The sequence below is a fragment of the Spermophilus citellus genome (genome assembly GCF_964194105.1).
Source record: "Spermophilus citellus genome assembly, chromosome: 15".
NCBI classification, from domain to species: Eukaryota; Metazoa; Chordata; class Mammalia; order Rodentia; family Sciuridae; genus Spermophilus; species Spermophilus citellus.
Window position 1 is genome coordinate 88322311 of NC_138195.1, and position 22356 is coordinate 88344666.

Below are 22356 nucleotides of genomic sequence, written 5' to 3' on the forward strand. Positions count from 1 at the left end.
TCGCAGGACCAGTGGCGATCACCCAGGAGAGCTGTGAATGTGCATCTCCACAAAACCTGCCTGAGTCGGGAGCAGCTTTATTCCTAGGTGGAGGCCACCGAGCCACCCTAGGGCAGGTGAGTGGGTCAGTAACTGAACTACGGAACAGCATCAGCACCAAAAAGAAAGGAGCGGTCAGGACGTGGAGACGAGAAGGAAGCCCGCTGGACGAAGGGGCCAACCCGAAGTGTGCGTCCCCAACACAGGACATCTGGAAAGGGCAGAGCCACAGGGACAGTACAAAGGCCAGGGTCAACTGGTGGGCACAGCAGATTGCTCTACATGACAGCAATGGTGGACACATATCCTCAGACACTCGTCCTAACTCAGAGTGCACAACACCAAGAGGGACCCTGAGGTGAACTACGGGCTTTGGGTGATGATGACAAAACTGCTCCTTAAAAAGTCAATTTTTCAAAAAAACCAATTGTTTTATCATTTAGGCCCTGTTTAAATTAACTGACAAAATCGTCTGGAGAAAGTGCAGTCTATACCACACAAGCAAAGAACTCCAGGACCATCGCTGTGGGACGCTCCAGCCAGGTCAAGGCAGAACGCAACTAATGCTACCTAGTCTTCTTTACAGGAGCACTGTGCAAATGTCAACTCATTTACGCCTCCTAACCACCTGGAAGACATTATCATTGTTATTATTCCCATTTTACAGCCCAAGAAACTGAGGCACAGGTGTTAAATGGGGAACTGAGATGTGGTAGGTAAAGCAGACTCAGACCCAGGCTGTCCAGCCCCGAGAGGCCAGTCCCGTTCTTACCACCAAATAAAAGGGGCCCTCTGGGGTCAGCGCTCAGTGTGAACTGCCTCAGAACAAGCAAACACCACCTGGCCCCTCTCCTGTCACTGCCTACCACACGAGGCCCCCATCTTGGAAAGCCAGGGCTTCTCAGCTCTGGCGCACACCGTGGCGCACTGACCAGATGGGTCTCTGCGGTCCCAGCAGCAAACCTGGCCCCACCTGTGAGATGCCACTTGTGCCCCTCCCCCACAGTGACAACCAGACCTTGACGGAGGTCCCAGGGAGAGGGACAGGCAGTTACCCTTGGTCAGGAGTCACTGGGTGAAGCCAGACACCGTGGATAGCCATGGAGATGACCATGGCGGGTGTGGCCGGTCTCGGAACAGTGAGAAAGGCAGCCGCTGTCTCCACAGAGTGGACAGACACAGAAGAAAGGACGAGCGGTGGTGAAGGGGGGACAGTGACACAGTTTATTCTCAGGTTTGAAAGTTAGGACAGCAGACACACTGGACAGCGAGAGCCGCGGGGCCCAGCGCGGACAAGGACACGGTGGCGGTGGGGGTCGCAGCTCCCAGCGCTCCCGTCTCGGGCCTCGGGGCAGCGGCTACTTACTCTTGTTGTTACTGCTCTCACTGACCAAGTCTTCAGAGGCGTCTGTGTCGTCCTCGTCATCTCCGGATGAGAGGGCATCTGTATGCAAGAGAACATATCCAGGCCTGTGTTTCTGCCCAGCCCAGGGCCGCCATCACCGCCGCCAGCCCTGCGCGGGGCTGAGCTCACCACCCAGGAACCACCAAGCCTGAGACCACGTTCGGTTGCTTTTAAAGGCTTAAATGGTCCCTCTGGAAGGACAGTGGGTCTCTGTTGGATTCTCGACGCCTCCTGCTCCCGTGCTATTTAAACACACTGTCAGGTGGGATCTACTGGAACTGGATTTTAAGCTTCTAACAACATTCAAGTCCCCAGCAAATTTTACTGATTATGTTACAGCCAACGATTTCTTTCCTCCCCAAGAGAACTTTTCAGCATTCGGGGACCCCTTCCAGAAAGAAATGGGTCCCTCACAAAACGTGATCCCTGTGTGGCCCTTCTCGTCATTAACATTCTGAACTTGACCACAGAGAACTTTAACCTGGGCCCCAAAGGGGGCTTGTTCGGTTCCCCACCTTACATGGAAAGAAAGCTGAGAGGAACTCATATTTTAACGAAGGAATCAGAAATTCGGAGCTTCCATATTTCAGTCCTATATTCAAAATGCCAAAGATGTTGGTGGCATAAAGAGAAACAAGACTTATTAACCTTATAAGTGTGCTGTCTTAAAATGTTGCCTTGCACACAAGATCTCGGTCATTCATAATGTTGGGCCTCTCAGAGGACCAGGTCCCACCATATGAATTTCAAAAATGGGTCATCCGGGTGGGGTGGCATGCACCTATAGTCCCAGCTACTCAGGAGGCTGAGGCAGGAGGGTCACTTGAGCCCAGGAGTTCAAGACTAGCCTGGACAACACAGCAAGACCCTATCTCAAAAAGTAAACAAATAATTTTTTAAAAACTGATCAATAACAAACTCTGAAGCTGTGTGCCCCACAGCCAGCCAACTAGCAGATGTCACTATGATTTCACTAGGCAAAAAAAGTAAAAAATCAACTTTAACCGGAAAACAGCCAGAGAAGAAGGCACAGCCTGCAGGCCAACTCACCTGTGACATTCACCATGAAGTACCAAGTTTCACTGTCTACAGTCCTAGCGGCAGTACAAGCATAGAGGCCGGAGTCTCTAGGTGTGGCGCCTTTGACCTGCAAGTACTCCCCAATAAGCACTGTCCTATTGCTGGGCCCCAAGTGAACCCCATCCTTAGTCCAACTGATCACGGCGGCATCTTTCAACAGGCAGCGCAGCTCTAGCGCCTCCCCTGGCGCGGCCACGTACACTTCTGGTTGGGAGATTTGGTATTTGGTTGGTGGCTCTGCAGAAAGTGGGAGAGAGAGACAGAGACAGATGGGACAGAGCGGGAGGAGAGAACGTCCAACAAAGGTCAGTGAGGCCCTCCGTTCCAGGAGAAGCCGTTCCTGTTTGACAAATGGCCCCAGGAGGCGTCCATCTCTCCCCGTACCCCAGGAAGCCAGGAAGCAGCCCACGCTCAAGGGTAGACTGAGGCAGACTGAGCCCCGAAACAGCAGCCAGAGGAGGCACCCAGCTCCGGTTCCACAAGCTGAAGGTCTTTAGAAGCAAACCAGAACCCAGCCTGGAAGGGTGTGCCACGGGACCCTGCCGAAGCTGACCACCAACCTGAAGCCTGCTCGGCCGTCCCCCTGGGAAAGCCCCTTACCGTGGCACTTCCCGTGGGTAAGAGAGTCGCTGGCTCTTACCAACGCGTTGATTTGACAGGACTAGGTGCGTCGCTCTCCCCCGCTCTCTACTTATCTATTTATATGTACCACACTTGGCCTCTGGCTATAAAACCAAGTTCCTTAAAATGAAAGGCCTCAAATTCAAGGGAAACCAACCGTCCCATGGAGAGCTATCCGGTACAGAGCTATTGCTGGTCAGGAGTGTGCTGGGCTAGGCTGGGACATGCCCAGAGGCCTTGAGACAAAACTAAAGAGCAGAATGTCCACGGCTGAGAGGGGGTCTGTGCCACACTGACCCTGGACGCCTCTTATTCCATGTCACATGGCCCAACCCCACCTGCCACCCACCCTACCCCACTCATCCAGGTCCTCAGCCTCCCGGCTTCCTGTGCCTCTCTCTTCTTTGGGGATATCCCTTCCTATCTCTCATCCCTGTTCAACCCGACTCTCCTTCAGGCCCAGATCAAAGGCCCTCTGCAGAAGCCCTGGATCAGTCACCTGGCCAGAGGGTAGTGGCCCTGCACCCTCATTGTACACCTGCCCGCCTTCTCAGCTCCTGGGATGTACATATTTCTTATGAGCACATCCCGCCTCCCTGAGGACACACAAAGCTGCCAGAGAGGGACACAGGTCTTGTGGATCAGTGTGTCCTCCACTCACCCTCGGGCCTGTGGCATACACAGGGACAGCAGGACTGAGCATCATCACAGCCCCCAGAGACACAGGGCAAGATGGAACAGACCCAAGAGGATCCCACCCACGTTAACTTCCCCAAAGGAGGAGGGAGGAAGCTGCTGGCCTCTAAGAACAGCCAAGGCCACCAGGGGCTGGCCACGAGGTCCATGAAGCGAGCTTTCATCCCCGCAGCGAGGGCTATGAATGGTACACAGAGCCCCAGGCCTGGAAAACACAAAGCCTCCTTCCCAGTACTGGACGGCTCCAAAGCTGGGCAGTGTCACAAGGCAATTGTTTTGCCCAGAGTCCACTCAGGACACATCTCCCACATGACTGAGATACAGTCAGTCCACGCCTTAGTCCCCACTCCCAAGAAGCATCTGATCCACAAACTGCGGACACCACAACCAGCCCACCTGGGGACCCCGGCCTTCCATGGGGCCCCACCAAGAGGGACCCAAATGTTTAACAGACTGGAACACAAGGGTCCAGGGGACACAGACAAAGACCCCGACATGGTGCAGAAAGAGCCCCACTGGCAGGCGGGCTTCCTTTCAAAGGCTGCTTTTCCTCACCCACAGCTCCTTATTGAACACCCCCGGGGGCCACGTTTTGTTCTGGACTCTCCGGAAGCAACACAGGAACCTGCCCTCATGGGGCTTCCACTGTGGTGGGGGTGACAGCGGGGAAATATAAATCTACAAAAGAATATAAAGTGTGTGAGGTGGTCTTCAGCAGGGGAAAAGAACACAGCAAGAGGGCTGGGGATGTGGCTCAAGCGGTAGCGCGCTCGCCTGGCATGCGTGCGGCCCGGGTTCGATCCTTAGCACCACATACCAACAAAGATGTTATGTCCGCCCAGAACTAAAAATAAATAAATATTAAAAAAAAAAAAAAAAAAAAAAAAGAACACAGCAAGACAGCGGCCCACGCAGAAGTGGCGGGTGAGGGCTCCATCTGTGGCAGGAACTGGCCAGCGGTGGTCCAGGGGCCAAGCCAGCCGCGGCTTGCTTTTGTCAACAGTGTGCCTGGAGCCCAGCCACGCTCACAGGCTCTGCACTGCCCGGGCTGCTTCTGTGGTGCAGGGCAGAGCTGAGTCCTTGCACGGAGAGACCCGTGGCCTGCAGGTTCAGCTCCTGTGATGGGAGACGATCAGAGAAGCTCCTCCAGGAGCGGCCACTTGGGCTGAGAGGCAAAGGACAAAAGGAAAGATGTTGGGAACTTGGTTGGAAGGTTCTCAGATGGGATCTTCCAGGACAGAGCTGAACTGAGGCACTAACAGAAACGCTCAGAAGTCGGGACTCTGAGCTGAAAAGGGAGAGGAGGAGAACTATGGGAGGGACGGCAGACCACCTGTCACTCCACTCCCTGGGCCAGGTATGGTAGTGTGTGCCTGTACTCCCAGCTACAGCCACTCAGGAGGCTGAGGTAGGAGGACTGCAAGTAAGAGGCCAGCCTACGCAACTTAGACCCTGTCTCAAAAAAATAGAAAAAGAATGTTCTGGAATTTGCTTTCCTCTGAGCCAGAATGTGTCCTCAAGGATTCCTGAGCAGGGAAGCAGCTGGGTCAAATCACAAAACTTCCCTCCTTGAAAGGAGAGGCGACAGACCCTCGTGGCCCATCTGCTCTGTCCTGTCCCTCAGATAAGGGGAGGCCACGGGCCTACTCCATGTCATAGAATGCTCGCAGACGACATCAGAGGGAAGAAAGATAAGCAAGGCATTTGCAATTACAGAAAAATCCCTCTCCTGAGAAAATACAATTATGATTTCTCAGCCTTTAAGTTAGGAATCTCAGTTTTGAGAATCCCTTCCTTCACGAGAACTCAATGAACCACAAAGTCTTACTGAAACCAGGGGTGTCCCCGTTACTGGAACAATGTCACCAAAACACATCCCCACCTGCCAGTTAAGCAAGGTCAGAGAATATTACTCAGCAATGAGAGAGAATAAAATCATGGCATTTGCAGGTAAATGGATGGAGGTTAGAGAAGATAATGCTAAGTGAAGTTAGCTGATCCCAAATAACCAATGCTAAATGTTTTCCTTGATAAAAGGAGGCCGATTCATAGTGGGATAGGGAGAGGGGGCACGGGAGGAATAGATGAATTTAGATAGGGCAGAGGGGTTGGAGGGGAAGGGAGGGGGGCATGGGGTTATAATGATGGTGGAATGTGATGATCATTATTATCCAAAGTACATGTATGAAGACACGAATTGGTGTGAATATACTTTGTGTACAACCAGAGATATGAAAAACTGTGCTCTATATGTGTAATAAGAACTGTAATGCATTCCACTGTCATATAAAAAATAAAAAATAAAAACAAAACAAGGGACAGAGTCTTGTTCTGGGCTGGACACGAGATGATTGGTTCTGGGGTGCTACCCTGGGGGCAAAGAAGATGACACCCTGGGACTCTCCATCCAGCCACAGGCTCCCCAGCGAAGAGCAGGGGTGCCCAAATATCCAGCCACTATTTGTGAGGCTCCAGGGAGGCTCCCCGTGTGGACCTGGCCTTCCAACTATAACCCACCAAGTGGATGACAGCACATCACGGTTACCCTCCAGAGACATTCACCACGACTGGGAACAACAGTGTTCAAAGGACAGAGAACCTCTGGATTCTACATCAAGACACGAAGCGATTTCAGGCTGGGCTCCCGTCTCTGTGGACAGTTAGGGAGGCTTCAGGTACCAAAAATGGATCTTATTTCCATTAAACCCAGGTCAAAACTGCCATCCATTTTCCAGTGACATCATGAACCACAAGCACAGTAAACTCTCTCTGCTGATCGCATCAGTAAGACAATGATGTTTATCCATAAAATCAAGCCGTGACAACTTTAAAGGCAAACTCAGGAGACACCCCTCCTCCTCCCTGAGCTAGGCAACAGGCCCTGGGGGGGGGGGTGGGGGTGGGCAGTGTTTGCCACACCCCTGGGCGTCCCAGGCAGACTCCAGCACAGGCTAGAAGAGGAGGGGATACATGAAGAAAGGCACAGGAAGGGGACAGCAGGAGGGACAGGCTGAAGCTGTAAGGAGAGGGGAGGGCCAGAACGCCAACCAATGACCCAGCTCGCAGGTCCCTGCCCAGGGGCACACAGTAGAGACCACACAGCTGGCCCCCGCTGAAGCTACCCTGTTCCTGTCCTGCCTTAAGGCCATTTGCTTTCTTGGGGCTTTGGCTTCTGTGTGTGACTGCTTCAGGTGGCCTCAGAGCCCACTCCCTCTAAGTAGCGTGACCAAATCCCTTCATGCTGCTCTGGGAGGGGCCAAGACAATCTGCTCATCTGCTGGGACCAGGGGTGCGTGCCTGCCACACCCCACCTGCCACCCCAACCTGGACTGCCCGCCACTAACGCTGGCCACTCCCTCCCCGACTCCGCCTCGCTGCACGGCCTGCTCTGTGAAATATGACAGTTGACACAGGGCAAGGAGCTCCCTGGGAAATCTAAACAATGCCTTTTATAGCAATATTAACATTTCCTGGATTTGGTGTTTCTGATGCTGCAGCACACGGTTCACCTCTCCCAAGGCCCACAGCCTCACCTTGCGCCTCTGTCCTGCCAAAATGCAACAGGGAGAAGGTTCCAGAAGCCACTCTGCTCACACCACATGCTCTTCCAGAGGGTTCCACAGACAGAGGGCTTGTCCCCACATAGTTTCCATAATATAAACTGAAATTCAAAAAGGAGCAAGCAAGCAAGCTGGGATGAACCCTGGGCATTCTTTGTCATGTTACCTAAAACTGCTCAACAAACAAGGTGACAAGTTTACTTTCTGGGCGGGCTCGGCGCTCTGGCTTCCACCTGCTGCAAGCGCACAGGCACCAGGCACTGCTGACCAGGAGCGGGGACCGGGTGGCCTTCTCCCCCAGCTTCCAACGCTAGAGAAGCTGGCAGCTGGTTCAGCTGGGGCGGGCTCAACAGGTAGGCTGCTCTGAGAGTCAGAAAGAGCGAGGGAAACATCCCCAAGAGTCACCCACATGGGCCTGTGACTCCTGACCTCCCCAGAGCCTCTGCCCTCCCAGAGAACTCCCTCAATCCCGTGCTCCTCCAAAATTCCAGTGGGAAATTGGAAATAAGGGGTCTCCAAGCAGGGAGAGGGACACTGAGGCAGGGTCTACATGACTCTCCCAGGCCCTCAGCAGATCCAGGGAGAGGTCCTGACCTGTGGGTGAGACATCATACTGATGTCACCTGGGACAAGCTCTGTAGGTAAATGAAGGGGCGGGGCCTTGCTGCAGGTGAAGGCAGCCCCAGGAGGGGGAACCCTGCCCAAGCGGCTGCCCCCTCTGCCCAGCTGAATCCTCCCCAGCCCAGCGGGAGGACATGCTGTGACCACAGAGGAGCCTGGACAGGGGAAGCTGCGTGGTCCCACCTCCTGTTGCCGGTCCGGCTACAGCCGCACCCAGACTGTCACTGCTCATCAAGCCTGCCCATGAACTTCTCCCCCGGGGTTTCTGAAGTGGCGCCCAAACGCCAACAGAGAACAGATGGGAGCCCCGGCCTGCCTTGTCCAGCCATCCCAGGGGACGCTCCGTGGGCTTAAACTTCTGGGGGGAAAGAGCAGCTTGTGCCAACAGGACAACTAACCACACTCCACTGTCACCAAGAAAGTGGTTTCTGGGGTGTCCCCAGCATGGCGCCTTTTCAAGTGTCTACAGGATCCAGTTTCAAGGACACATAGGGTCCCGGGACCAGGCCCCTCCAAGGGCTCCTCCCTATGGGGTCACCCAGTCCCTGCGCATTCCCCACAAAGAGGAAGACAGGGAGGGGAGAGAAGTCCTTGAACATAGAACTGTCGAGCAGGAGGAGAGAAAAGGGGCAGAGGAGGGGGCCAAGAGAGAAGAGGGGACAGAAGAAAGGGAGAAGGGGAGAAGGAGCTGAGGGGCGGGGACAGGGGGGGCTAGCGGGCCTGGTGGGCTGTGCTGTCATGTCCTGTTGGGGCTAAACCCATCCGCACCTCCAGGCAGGGCTCAGGCCCACGAGCCCTGTCCCGGGGACATCTGCAGCAAAAATAGTAAAGTGGCCTCGGGCTCCTGGTGCCCCCCCAGACGTTCTGTCACCTGGTACAAGACAAACGCGATGCTGAGGGACTGCCAGAGTCTTGACAGCAACACAAGGGATCAAGCTGTAAAAGTCACTGCAAAAAGTCACAGCACATGCAGGTGGGGGCAGAGGTCCCCCATCCAGTTGGCCTGCACCATGTCCCTGGCCCCAGGCTGGCCTGCACGGCCATGCCAGGGTCCTGGTGAGACGCTTCAGCTGGACAACGCCCAGTTCTCTGTCCACAGGATCAGAACCCCCCTGGCACGCACTCCTGGAATATTTTCCACAACTGTGAAATGAGGGAATCCAGACAAACAGACAGACACCTGGCATGGGCAGCCTGGCTTTTTAGAAACCCAGAGCTGTTTAGCAAGATCTGGGGCTTTGGAAGAGCCCAGCCCAACTCTTCCATGACCAGGTCTTGGTGAAGCTCGCACAGAACTCAGGCAGTGGGGTCCCCTCGATGGCGTCCTGCAGCAAGGACTCTACACAGACACCGAGTCAGCGCCCACGCAGCTGCTTCAGCTCAGACGCCTTAGACCCCCCCCCCTTCACAAGAGCCAACGTCAAACACAGGCCTCACAAGGCAGAGGTGCTGCTTGTCCTTTAACAGGGGGTGAGGGGACATACACTCTGCCCAGTATAAAGACGAAAGTTCTCACCCATGGGGCCAGGGATGTGGCTCAGTGCTAAAGCACTGGCCTAGCCTGTGGGGGGCCTCAAGTTCAATCAAAGAAAGAAAAAAAAGTTCTCATCCTCACGAAATGCTGCAAGCACAAAGTTGGGGACAAAAAGCCAAATCGGTGAAAAGGTGTCCAGGAAAGGGCTGCAGGCCTTTCTCTCTCTTCCCAGCCAACTGTCTAGCGTCCTATAGTCCTGCATGGGGCTGAAATGTCACATGTCAGAACTCAACGTGCTGCGTCCCAGGAACCAGGTACTGTCACCACCGCTAATAGCTACCTCTGTGGCAGCAGCCTGACGGCTCCAGAAACTCTGGCCTGGCTCCCCTACCACGTGACCAGATAGAGCATCACTAATGTCTCCAATATGGTGACCATTAAGCCGTATTTCTAGGCACACCCTTCACACAATTTAGGCCCCTCTACGAGAGGCAGGGTGGACAGCTCTCTACATTTGAATGACATTATACTGTTGCCCATGAGAAAATAAAAATGTAGAAAGAGCAGAGGCCTAGGAATGTACTCACTGAGGAATGGGGCACCCTGGTCACCCTGGTCACCCAACACTGGGACTCAAAGTGGAATTGAGTGGAATCACTTAAAGTGGAATCAGAAAAAACATCCCGATTTGGTCAGCATCCCCCTCTCTCCCAATTTCACCAGCTCGTGACAATTTTTTCCAAAAGGCATAGAGGCACAGAGGGACAGTCCCCCTCACCCCGTCACAATACCTGCATTCAACTCTTATACTCACAAGAGCGAAATGCCCACTGGACCATCAAGATGTGCAAATCAAATCCGCTCCACAGGCATAAAATGCCTGGATGTTGGCGGCTTTGCTTGGGCAAGAATTACAAAATTGAGCCTTTGTTCAAAAAGCATGTCCCAAAGAGAGAAGCCATCAGGTCCTAGAGCGCCCAGGAAGTAGAAACCTGCACTACAAGTTATGTGTAAGTGCTCTGCGCTCTCTGCTCAGGGTTACAATGGGGAGTCTGTCACAGCCGCCCTGCCCACAGGTCCCGGGCCTCTTGCCTCCTGAAATGCACTCTGCAGAGAAAGCTGGTGCTTCCCACACTCTGCAGGGGAGCTGAGGACACGCTGTTCTTGAAAACCTCGTCACCAAAAGCTAGCCCTGAAGACCGAAGGCCCCAGAACCCCGCTTGTCCAGCAGCAAGCCAGGTATGTCCTCCCCACATCCCGGCATCAGGAAAAGCACCTGAGCCCCCAGGAGGGGAAGAATGAGCCACGTGGGTCACCTTTAGTGACATGATCTTAAGGTTGGGAGGCTTGCTGAGGTGTCACCTTAGAAAAGGTTTCTCTAGTTCTAAAGCCTAACACTCTGCCCCTCCCCCAAATTCCTCATCTCCAAGACCTGGTGACAGCACCAGCCCTAAGTAGCTTTCTGCATTTTACCAAGTGGCAGAGGAGATGCTGCCCTCGGGTTCACGGCCACACCCTGAGCCCTCCTCTGTACCCCAGCTCTGTTAAGGCTGCAGTCTCATCTTGGTCCCTTCCCTAGCAAAGAGGCCAGGATGAGGCCAGGGATACTAAACATTCAGGCTGAGCAGACCCGAGTCCCAATTCTGCCCCCACCCACTGTGTCCTTGGAACAAGCCCTCAGCTTTTCTAATCCTTCACTTTTTCTTGCCCTGCAAACTGGGAACCTTAACAAATGAGAGAAGGCCCCAGGAGCGAGGCCCACCTCAGTAAGAGCTCATCCCTCAGCACCCCCTCCCCCGGCCTCTTGCTGAACGGAGTCACCAATGGAGTTCAGCGGCTCAAGCTCAGAGCCCCCCCAGAGTCCCCACCCCTGCTCCAGCACCCCTCACCTATTAAGCCCACCTCAGACAGCGGTCAGAAAGCCCAGGCAAAGCACCACCCTACGGTCCACGCCATGCCTCCTCCGTCTCTCCACAGAACCTCTGCACAAGCCTGACCCATCACCAGGGCCTCCCCATCCCCTCCCCGGGCCATCGAGGACACCGGGTGTTCTGAAAAGCACATCTGGGCTCCACCTTTACAGTAAAAAAATAAAAAATAAATAAAAAGGCACGGACCTCTCTACACAGAATACACTGGGGCCCACCTACCGCAGACCACTCGTCCTCACAGCACAGACTGCCTGTCCTCAGGGGCCACAGCACAGACTGCCTGCCCTCAGGGGCGCTGTTCCTGCTCCTCTGCCCAGCAGGCTCCTATTCAGTCTACAAAGCCCAGCTCAAGTATCTCCCTAGGAAACTTCCTGCTTCCAAGGCAGGCACTGCTGCTCCCATCTCCAGGACACCACAGCCTTTGTTTCTCTGTGTAGCCTGTGCAACAAACACCATCTGCCTCCCAGGTCACTCCATCCACCTGAGTTGCTTCTCAGACTTTATTGTGCATGAAGGTCACCTTCCTAGGCCCCAGAGAAAGGCCCCAGGGGAGCCGGTCTGGGCTGGGGACTGAGACTCTAGTTGCCCCAGGTTCCCAGATGAGGCCAACCTGCTGCTCCAAGGGCCACACTGTCCCAGGACAAGAGTTGCAGACCCTTAATCCTGGTTTCCAGGACAAAGGCACCTCCAAGTCTCCTGCTGCTGGCCAAGGCCACCTAAGGACAAACCCCAGGCTGCCTCAGAAGGCCTCTGTAGCCCCTGAAAAGAGGTACACCTGAGAGAAGGCACCCCAACTTGCAGCTGGCCCCACCCTGGCCAGGGCAGCCGTCCTGGGCTCCTCCTCAGGGGTCACAATTTGATACTAACGGGTCAGCAGACAGCTTTCTCCAGCCCCGTGAGAACCTCCATTAGAATTCCTCTGACTTCAAAACAGGGTTTTCTCTCAAATGAACAAATCTGTCACATCATGTACATGTAAGTTACCTAAGCAGCGACTCCTGGAACGTACCCAAATGGAACTAAACTTGGGAAGATCTTGTGAGATTCATCATCATCAACGCCCAGGCCCAACACCTGCTCGACTGATTTAGCAAGAGAAGCGGCCGACGGCTTATTAAAACGCCACCTACTACACCTCCGCCCGACCGACCTGATGTTTAGGCGGGTGGCACAGTAATACCCCACGGAATTCCCTAGAGACCAAGATCCCAGCAGGCTCCGGGCTGAATAACTCATCACAACCCCCACAGCATCCTGGGAATAAGCCAGTGAGTCAAACCATGGGCAGGAGGCCCAGGAGCCGAGGGCCAGCATGTCGGGTCACTGGCCTGCATTCCAGAGTGCCTCAGGCCAGCCGTGCAACTGCATTCCAGAACCAAGTGTCCACTGTTACCTGTGGCTCCCAGGGGCTACAGCAGGGACAAGGCAGCCCCTCCCTGACACTGAAATAATCAATAAGTGGTGCATACTCATCAAGTGCAAACATTCCTTCTCAAAGCCCCCTAAAGGGCAGGTCAATGTCCAAATCCTTTGGTGACATTTTCCCTAGCCACAGAGCAGGCCCTCTCTTGACGAGTACTTTAGAAATAAAAGAATACTTCTAATGGCACAGCTACAGAAGAAAGGGGGGTCAGGGTTAAGAGTTATTCCAAGAGGGCAGGGCTGCCTCCTGCTCCTTTGGCGAGGACCTTTTGGGGGTATTGTTCAGCAAGTTTATTTAAAGGCCTCGGCCTTTCTTCTCTCAGCAGGACCCCAGTTCCAACACCCGTTCAGAGGCTGCAGATGTGTCCCAGGACTGGTCCCTCCCAGCAGCATCCCAGCCATCTGCAAAGGAAGGGGCAGCAGCTGGAGACAGGGAAACAGATGGCCCTCCTCATCTGAACGGGTTTGATCCCACTCCTGGGGCCAGGCCTACGTGGTGGCTGGAGGCAGAGAGGTAGCCCAAGGAACCCCGGGCAAGCAGCTAGATGGGAATGACCTCACAGAGGGTTTCCCAAACTCACTCTGACTCCCATGAGTTTGTACCCCAGGGCCCAGGGAAGGCAAGTCAGAGGCACAAGAATCACTTTTCTTAGGTGTTTTGCAGAAAAAAGCAAAACTCCCCCTCCTGGGGACACTGTCCTAGAGGACTGAAATCCACATTAATTCAGGAAATTCCAAATTAAGATGGCCCCACTTGGTCAACTTTTTCCCCAGCCCTGTACCACAGCTTTGCATAGAGGTGAAAGCTCTGAAGAGCCCCCACCTCAGTAAGTCCCCTCTAAGACCCCAGAAGCGCTGGACCTGGAAAAGGATGGACAAGCCTCCTGACACGCTGGCCTCCGGCAGCCAGGGCATCCCAGGAGCACAAGGTGCAAACCACTACCTGCCGGGCCACGCTGGGCTCTCCTGTCTGCCCCCCTGCCAGCTCCCTGCCCCCAAGGTGGCCTGGCAAGAAGCTGCCAATCAGAGAGAGAGAGAGAGTGCCAGGAGCAGAGCACCAGGGAGCAGGCTGGCCCAACCTGCAGAGCATGGCCCGGCATCCTCACAAGCTGCACCCAAGGATGGGCACCTTTCTGCAATGGAGGCGGGGTGGCCTCTGAGCTGCACAGTGTCACCAGACAGCCTCTGGGCCACCTCTGTCAACAGAAGCCAGCTAGGGACAGCAGAGAGGCCCTGGATGATCCACTGGCTGGAGGAGGGGCAACCTGATGGGCAAGAAGGCTGCCGGGAAGTCCAGCAGCAAGTTTGCTGGAGAAGCAAGGAGGATGACCACCTCCTTGAGGTGAAGGCCAGCCTCAGAAGGTGCACAAGTCCCCAGAAAACCCTCAACCTGATACCCAGACCCACCAGCCTCATTCCAGGGCAGCACTCGGCCTCCTGGGGTTCCCCATGTCCCGGGCAGGCCAAGCACTCCCTCACAGCACCTTCACCTTGGGATGGAAGTGGCCCTTCCTTTTCACCATTATTTCACAAAAGCTGGTCTCCCTGCTTGACAGGACTTGAGGCTGTTTTCTGCTTGCTATTCTTTCTCCACAGAACCTAACTCATACTAGGGTCTCAAAAAATAAACAGAGAACAAATGAACGATCGAACTCAAAGAAGCCACATTAATGACCTGCAACCAGAAAAGTCTCTGCGGAGCTCCAGGGTTGCGGGGAGCAGAGGGGAAGCTGTCCTGCTCCTTCCAGGCAGGAATTCCACAACCTCCCCCACCACTAAACCCTCACTTCTAATCGCCTGCGACCCTGGGCGTCCACAGCCACTGTGCAGAGACCCACGCAGTCCTTTTTTTTAAAATCACCAAATTGAACTTTGCTTGCTTTAAAAAGCGCTCTATTGCCTGGCCTCTTTCCCGTAGGGACACCATTCCTGGCCGAGGAAGGGAAGGTGTCTGGACTCCTGCCCCTTCATTCTTGGAATTTTTCTCTTTTGTGGAGGGAATTCCTAGTCTCTGTTCCTAATCTCTGCAGGGAAGTAAATGGAAGGGCCAGGCAGGCTTTGGTACTTGTCATTTCCATAATCACGGGTTGTAGGAGGTCCTGGTACAGGGGACCTACGGGTGGGCCTTCATTTTCCACTGAATCACTAATCAGAAATGCTGGAAGGGCACAGTGGTGCACATCTGTCATCCCAGCAACTTGAGAGGCTGAAGCAGGAGGATCACAAGTTCAAGGCCAGCCTCAACACTTCAGCAAGGCTTTAAACAACTTAGCGAGGCCCTGTCTCAAAATGAAAAATAAGAAGGACTGGGGATGTGGCTCAGTGGTTAAGCACCTCTGGGTTCAATTCCATACCAAAAAAAAAAAAAAATGATACTGGGAAGAAAAGCTTGACATATTAAAAAAGCAACAGCCAAAAAGGCTAATGGATTGTAGGCTCCAGGGCAGACCCCAAAAGCACTGGGTCAAGGAAGATCTAGGGTGACCTGCATGTCCTTATGGTCCCAAATTGGCCTGGTCACTGGGGCCCAGGGAAGCCTCCCAGTGGTCTCCCTGGGACCAGAAGCCAGAGAGAATTGGCTTCTTACTGATCAGCTGCCCCCTAACAGAAGCCACTCCAGAAGAATCACAAAGTGGTATTATTAGTTCCATTGTCTGAGATCTTTCCTCAAATTACTTTAGGAAAATAGGTGTAAATACACGAGAAAGAAACAACCAACCACCAGTGTCCTTGTAAGTTTCACAGTCCCGTGGCAGATCCATTACAGAAAGGAAGAGGAAATAGAAAGAAGTGCTCCTCAAAACATCCTCCTGCTCAGGAAGGAAGAGCCAGCTGTGAAATCTGTCTTGGGCCAATAAAATCACTCAGAGGCCTCGGCCTGCTCACCACCTGGGAGGTCTTAAGAGGAGTCACTTAGGACCTGATCCATAAGATGAGAATAGGAGCACCTAGGATCTGTCGATTGGAGATCAGAGATAATAATGTCCAGGTACCTAGTGCAGCCTCCTACACACAGAAGCCACCTAATGAACGGCAGCTCCTTCCCGTCTCCATCACTATTTCATCCTCATTATCTCAGGCAGCGGCTACAGGAACAGGACCTCATCCCCCAGGTGGGTCCTATCAAGCAGCTCCCAGGGGAGACCATGCAAATGATGCTCAGCCCCACCCCCACTGTGGGTCCCACCATGACTGCTTGAGCAAGCCCAGCCACCTGGGCACCTGGGGACTTCCAGCAGGCAGAAGGCACGTGGCCACAGGAGGCAGAGCACTCCCTCACTGACCTGAACAGCAGAGCCCACTCCACCACCCCCGCATCCCACTACATCCTCCCTGATCTTCACAGGGCCGAAGTCAACCCTTGGGAACCTCAAACAGGAGACACCTTTGCCAAAACATGTTGTGCCTCTCGGCGTCTGTGCCCCACTGTTCACTGTACAGCTGTAACTGACTTTTTTCAGCAAGAGAGAAAAATGTGAACCCTGAGCCATTTGGGCTACAAATGGGAAGTAACTGGAAGGGCTTCATCTCTCCAAAATCCTTGAGACTTGCAAAAGCCCAAGATAATCAGAAGGGCTGGACAAACCCAGGGCTTAGAGCTTGTTTTCTGTTTCATTAATGTAAAAGTTATCATCAGATCTATATATTGCATGGTATCTGTATATTGTATGGTAAACATCTTATCAGCCTATGAAATATTGTTTTTAAATTCACTTTGACAAGGAGGCAGGGTGGGGTAGGGAACAAAGCTTCATTTACTAAGCACCTACCCTGGGCCAGGATTTGCAGAGGGGCTTTGCGTCATTTGCCTTTAATCTGCACAGTCACCCTTCAAGATAGATATTATCTTTGAGGCTCAATATCTTTGACAAGTTATCTAACTTGTCCAAGGTCACAAGGAGATACTGGAGACACTGGACCCGAACTCCCAAGGCCAAGTTCCTCTGCAAGTTTGTCTCCAGAAAGCAACCTTATTAATTCATTTTTTAATGTCATTACAGGATTTGGATCCAACGTATAGAGAAGTCCTAGTCTTTGAAAGATGTGAATGGTTTCAAATTAATATCACCTAAGATACATTCAATAGTGTGCCAACTACAGCCATCTAAGAATGTAGCATGTCTTAGTGGAAATCCGGGAGGCTTAGCAGGACAGGAAGGAAGTTTGATGAAGGCAGCCATGGGACTTCAGGGCAATCCCACGTCAACTGACTTCTGAACTTGAAGGGTACTAAAGAATTTAAACTCTCAATTTGACCTCTGAAAATCTTGATATTCAGTTTCTAACACCCCCCAGGTCCCTTGTACATGTATGCACATGTGCATACACACACACAGTTGGCCTCTTTCAATGTCCGGACACTTTTAAAATATAACAATTGGCCACATGTGGGAAAAAACTTCATAAGTCAACTGTCAAGTGTCAAAACAGGTCCCATATAGTAACACAGGCATTTTGAGGTTAGAAAATAATCATGGTAATTTATACAGAGTTCACTTTATTCATAATAGACCTGTGAATTGAGCTGTTTCTAGGAAGGTGCAACATAAATCATGTAAATAAATATGTCCCTTGTTCTCATTCCTAATTCTATCAGCATTTTTCTTAGGAGTTATTTTTAACCTCATAAAACATGTTCACCATACCCTGAAATTCTAGATGCATGCATTCTGGTCAGAAATGAGTTGGAATTTATAGTTCGTCAGAGGAGGAATTAAAGGAAAGCATACGCCATAGCTTAGGTCCCTTACTCAGGCCAGTCAAAAAAATTTTTTTATTCATAGGATGTGGCAAAAGTCCACAGTGGGGTGTGAGTACTTATGGTAGTCGGAATAAATGACACATCCAACGTCTTAAAACTCCATCATGGTACAAGTTTTCCAAAATCAAAATTACTGACAATCTAAAGTATGCCTACACTTTGACCATGGTTTGTCCCAGTCGTTAAATACGTGTTTGTAGAAACAAAATATAAATGGTGGGCTGGGGCTGGGGCTCAGTGGTAGCGTGTAAGGCACTGGGTTTGATCCTCAGCACCACATAAATAGAAATAAAGAAAATCGTGTCCATCTATAACTAAAAAACTTTTTTTTAATATAAACGGTAAAGGCCTGACATTATAAAAACAGAGGCCACAAAAAGCCCGTGGCCACACTGACGGAGCTACCATCTTGGATTTTCTATCACGCCCTAACCAGGGATAGTAAGCAATCAGAGCCTGGGAGGGAAACCACACGGAGGTGTGGCCTTTGTTCATTTCTGAAGGGGACAGACAGGAAGGACAGCCATGTGAAGCACCCAGCCGCCTGTTCACCACACTTCTCCATCAAATGCATCAGCCTTAAGCCCCTTTCCTTACACCTCCCCTTCCCTAACCAAGGCCAGAGAACAACCAAGCCAGGTCACTTGGTGTCCTGCTGGGTACAGCAGGAGGGAGCTGGCAGTTTATGGAGGATTCAATACCTCACTTTGCTCAAAGCAGAAGCCACACACAGCTTATATGGTCAGGTTCCAGGGCCCCCAACAGGTCAAAGCTAAGCTCTTGGGATTCACTCCAACTTGACAACGCCACCAAAAAGACACGAGGCGCACTACTCAGAGCCCAGCCAGGGCTCTGCTCTACACCAGGCTCAATGGCCAGTCACCAGGCCTGGGACCCCGCCACTGACAGTCAGTTCAAGGAAACTCCAGGAGGAGGGTGTGCGACCTGCAACACAGACAGGAAGCAGCCTTCCTGTTCTCCAGCTCTCACTGGGATGAGGGACACATGGGAGGGATAAAAGACCCAGGACCTTAGGCTAACGTCAGCCCTTAGGGGGAAAAAATAAAATAAAGACCAGAGACATCTCTCTACAGCTGCACACAACCCAAGGCACCCACTTCTCTGCTGAGAACCAAACCAGCAGTTAGAAAGCCAGCCCACTGCAGTTCCCAGCTCACGTGGGGGGCTGGCACCCCCAAATCAACGTCCCATGTCTTCCTTTAAAGACTAAAATTGGCTGAAAGGGGAATGGAAAAGTCAGACAGGCTCTGATGAAAGGGGGTAGGCAGCCTGGAACAGTCACTGGGCTAAGTAACAGTCCACGAGGGGTGGGAGCACCACCTACACTTCACTGAGAGTGAACATTAAACACACTCTTCCTGTTTAAACCCTGCCCCAGCTCTCTCCTAACCAGTAATTACTCATTAAGTCTGACTGATATTGGGATCCTTCCTATGGGATGGCGCTGGCTATGGGAATTCTCACCCTCAACTGGGCCCCAAAAGGCTTAAACGGGCTGGTGAGGGGCTTTTTTGCATAAGTACATGTTCTGTCTTTTAACTGGTTAAAATAAGCAGGCAGAACACATACAAACACACACCCCAAACTCAGATCAGAGGGAGTCAGTATAGAAATTTACACCAATGTCACTTCTGGACTTGCCAGATTTTTGCCCTAGAAGTAATATTAAACACAGCTCTTTGTCTATGAATTGTGAAGTACTTTATATACTAATAAAGAATGAGTACTTCATTGTGTATTTAACTGCATAAGCCTGCATTTGGTTTAATTGACCAAGAATAAGTCCTTGTTCCTAAGCTAACTCTCGAGTTACAGTCAACTCTTAAATATTAACACTCATATTGAGGAACAAAGATGCAGATAATGCAAAACAGAAGATTATTTTAAATCATTCACTCTTGGTATGCGGATATATTCTTTTTTTCCTTGCTTTTCTTTTAACTTGCAATTAAATGCCTATGGCTGATATTATGGCATTTACAATACTTCTAACAAAGGACTTAAAGCACACTGGAAAAATCTGACTTGGGGAGGTCTCCATGCAGATCCCACACTCAATTCCTCTGCTATGAACTTTGGATAAACCTGCTCTGGTCCGGGTCAGCATGGCCCCTGGCCCCCCAAAAGACTGCTGGGAAAATGGCTTTAAAAAAAAAAAAAAAAAAAAAAAAAGCATGTAAACTGCTTGTTTCCCAGGTTGGTGGTTTTTGGAATCATGGCACTTTGTGAGGGTGGGAAAGTAATTAAGGGTTCAGGGTTGGAAAAGCCCTTTTATTTTAGCTCCTACTGGGCGGGTGTAAACAAAGATTCCCTTTATGTCAACAATGACTTAATTAACCAGAGTAGGTGACAATGTCAGGAAGAATTTGAAAGTAAGAGTTTCCCCCTCTCTGTAATCAAGCTTCACTATACTCTACACATTCAGAATATTAACCAGCAGAGTAGTACTTGGCTCTGAGAATCACCCCCTTCGGAATCAATAACTGCTCTAACTTCACTCAGCTGTCCCCATAACAATGGGTGACACACAGAAACAACCAATTTTAATCTGCAATGTTAACCAAAATCCTCCAGAGTGTTCTCTCAAGTTAATGAGGTAGACCCAAGCCACGGTTACCACCTGAGAGAGTGCTCAGAAGACAAATGCACACCAGGAGGTGACACAGGTGACATCTGATGTGGCACTGGCCAATGCTGCGGTGGCTGGGCCATCAGACAAGGTCCTGCAGGAACTTCTCAGGCACACTCTTCTCTGGTTCAACAGACATAATCTAAACTGAGTTTCCAAGTTAGCAAACCAAAAAGCCTTCCAAGATAAGGCCTCAGAAGGTCAAAGCTGAAGGTACCGTTAACCCTAGCTATAACTACATTAACCACAGAGGACAGACAGATGTACAGGGACAGATGTAAGGGGACTCACACACACACACCAATCTGGCACTCCAGAACCCAATTTGGAGCTGCTCCGGCTGGCTTCCAGGAGCTTAAAGCTCCTTTCTCACCTACAATTCAATGACCTTCAAAGCAAAACTCAACAGATAAACTGGTCTTAAACTTCCAATCAGGTGGCAATATTGGATCCATAGACACGAGACCCATGGACCCTACAAAGGCAGGGTCCACTGCCACCTCTGTCCAAGAACAACTTTCTTCTCATGTATGTGCTCCTTGACACTGCCCCAACTGTCCCACCCAAGCCAGTCCTCACTGCCGGGGACAGTGCTCAGGATAACATGCACTGGTGGCTTATGAGATGCCAGGCCTGCTGTGGCGATGCCCACACCTGGAATCCCAGTGAGTCAGGAGGCTGAGGCAGGATGGTCACAAGTTCAAGGCCAGCCTCAGCAACACAGTGAGACTCACATACTTAGTAAGACTCTGTCTCAAACTAAAAATAAAAAAAGGACAGGGACGCAGCTCAGTGGTGAAGTGCCCCAGGGTTCAATCCTCAGTATGAGAGCAAGATGCCAGGCCCCAAGCTCACTGCTCTTTACAGCCACGTCAAACAGAAATCCAACAAATCTTTTGAGGTCACTAGTCAGAAGGCTTCTGAGAAGATTACAGTTCATCAAATATTAATAGAGACCCAGAAGACCATTGTATGCAACCCTCAGAAGACAGAGAAGAAAACCACGGCCCAGGGGCCTCTGTGCTTTTCCAAAGCCCCCTCCGTGGGGGCGCTTGGCTTTCCCTCTAAGCCACTGTCTTTCATCTTGGTCTCTCAACTCTGGATGCAAACCTTCATGGGAACTATGAGCTCAGAAAAACGCTCACGATGGTGGTAGAGTGTGACCTACACTTTGGGGAACTTTGAGCGCTGCACCCCAACCCCACAGTGATCCACAAGTCCGCAGTGGGGAGACCTGCTGAGAGCCATGTTCACACTGTTGGATATAAATTCTTACACAAAGAACCACGGAGGCACGGCACCCCTCTCCCCTGCTCTTCCTCCTCTGCCTCAACTGTCTGTCCCCACACACGCCTGTATTTTAAACTTCCTTCAATAATTAAATGTGGTAAAAGAATTCCACCAGGACCATTTTACACTTTATGTTGAAATAAACTCACCATAACATTGCCCTGGAATCTAAAATGGAAAATGACAGTTATTCCTAACCTGGGCCATTCCTGAAGCCCACACGGTAGGAAATCCCAGCTCAGCTTCCCCACCGTGCAGAGCCGTGTACTCAGGGGAGAGCCGGCAATTAGGGAAACATCCATTTTTAATTATTAGCAATATTAAAGAATCACAGGCATGACTTTCAGAAACTGGGAACGGTTTCCCTCACATTAAGCCCTTTAAAAATGCGTCACCATTGCAAATTACATCGGCTCTGATGTCACAGCGCAAGTCACAAAGAGGCGGTTCTATAATGGTCCGGAGCAAGAGCTTGTAACAGCCTCAGACACAACTCTTTCCAGAGATGTGGTAGGCACCGCCAGGATGTCACCACACCTGGCAATTACAGAGTCGCAGTGCCTCTGTGTAACCACGAATACCCCAGCCTCCCTCACGGCTTTGGAAGAGCAGTGCCTCGGACTCCCTAGGGACCCCCCCTCTCTGGTTCTCATCTCTGGATGGCGGCACAATACTCCTTGTGGATGTCCCCCTTTGGGACCAAGGAAGCTGGGCTTTCTGCCCCTCCCAGGCCACCCCTCTGGGTCAGCACGCTGCTCACCCACCCCACACGCCCCATGCATCCCCACAGCGGCTCAGCCAAACC

General features: G+C 51.8%; 1 protein-coding gene across 1 annotated transcript in view; it reads right to left on the minus strand.

Moving 5' to 3' along the window:
* FGFR2 (fibroblast growth factor receptor 2) overlaps positions 1-22356 on the minus strand; it is a 100718-nt gene that overhangs the window by 72874 nt on the left and 5488 nt on the right. The window contains exons 3-4 of the mRNA XM_081267966.1: positions 2495-2761; positions 1406-1483 (exon numbers count right to left, since the gene is read on the minus strand). Coding sequence (XP_081124092.1) covers positions 1406-1483; positions 2495-2761 — 345 coding nt within the window. The remainder of the gene's footprint in view (positions 1-1405; positions 1484-2494; positions 2762-22356) is intronic.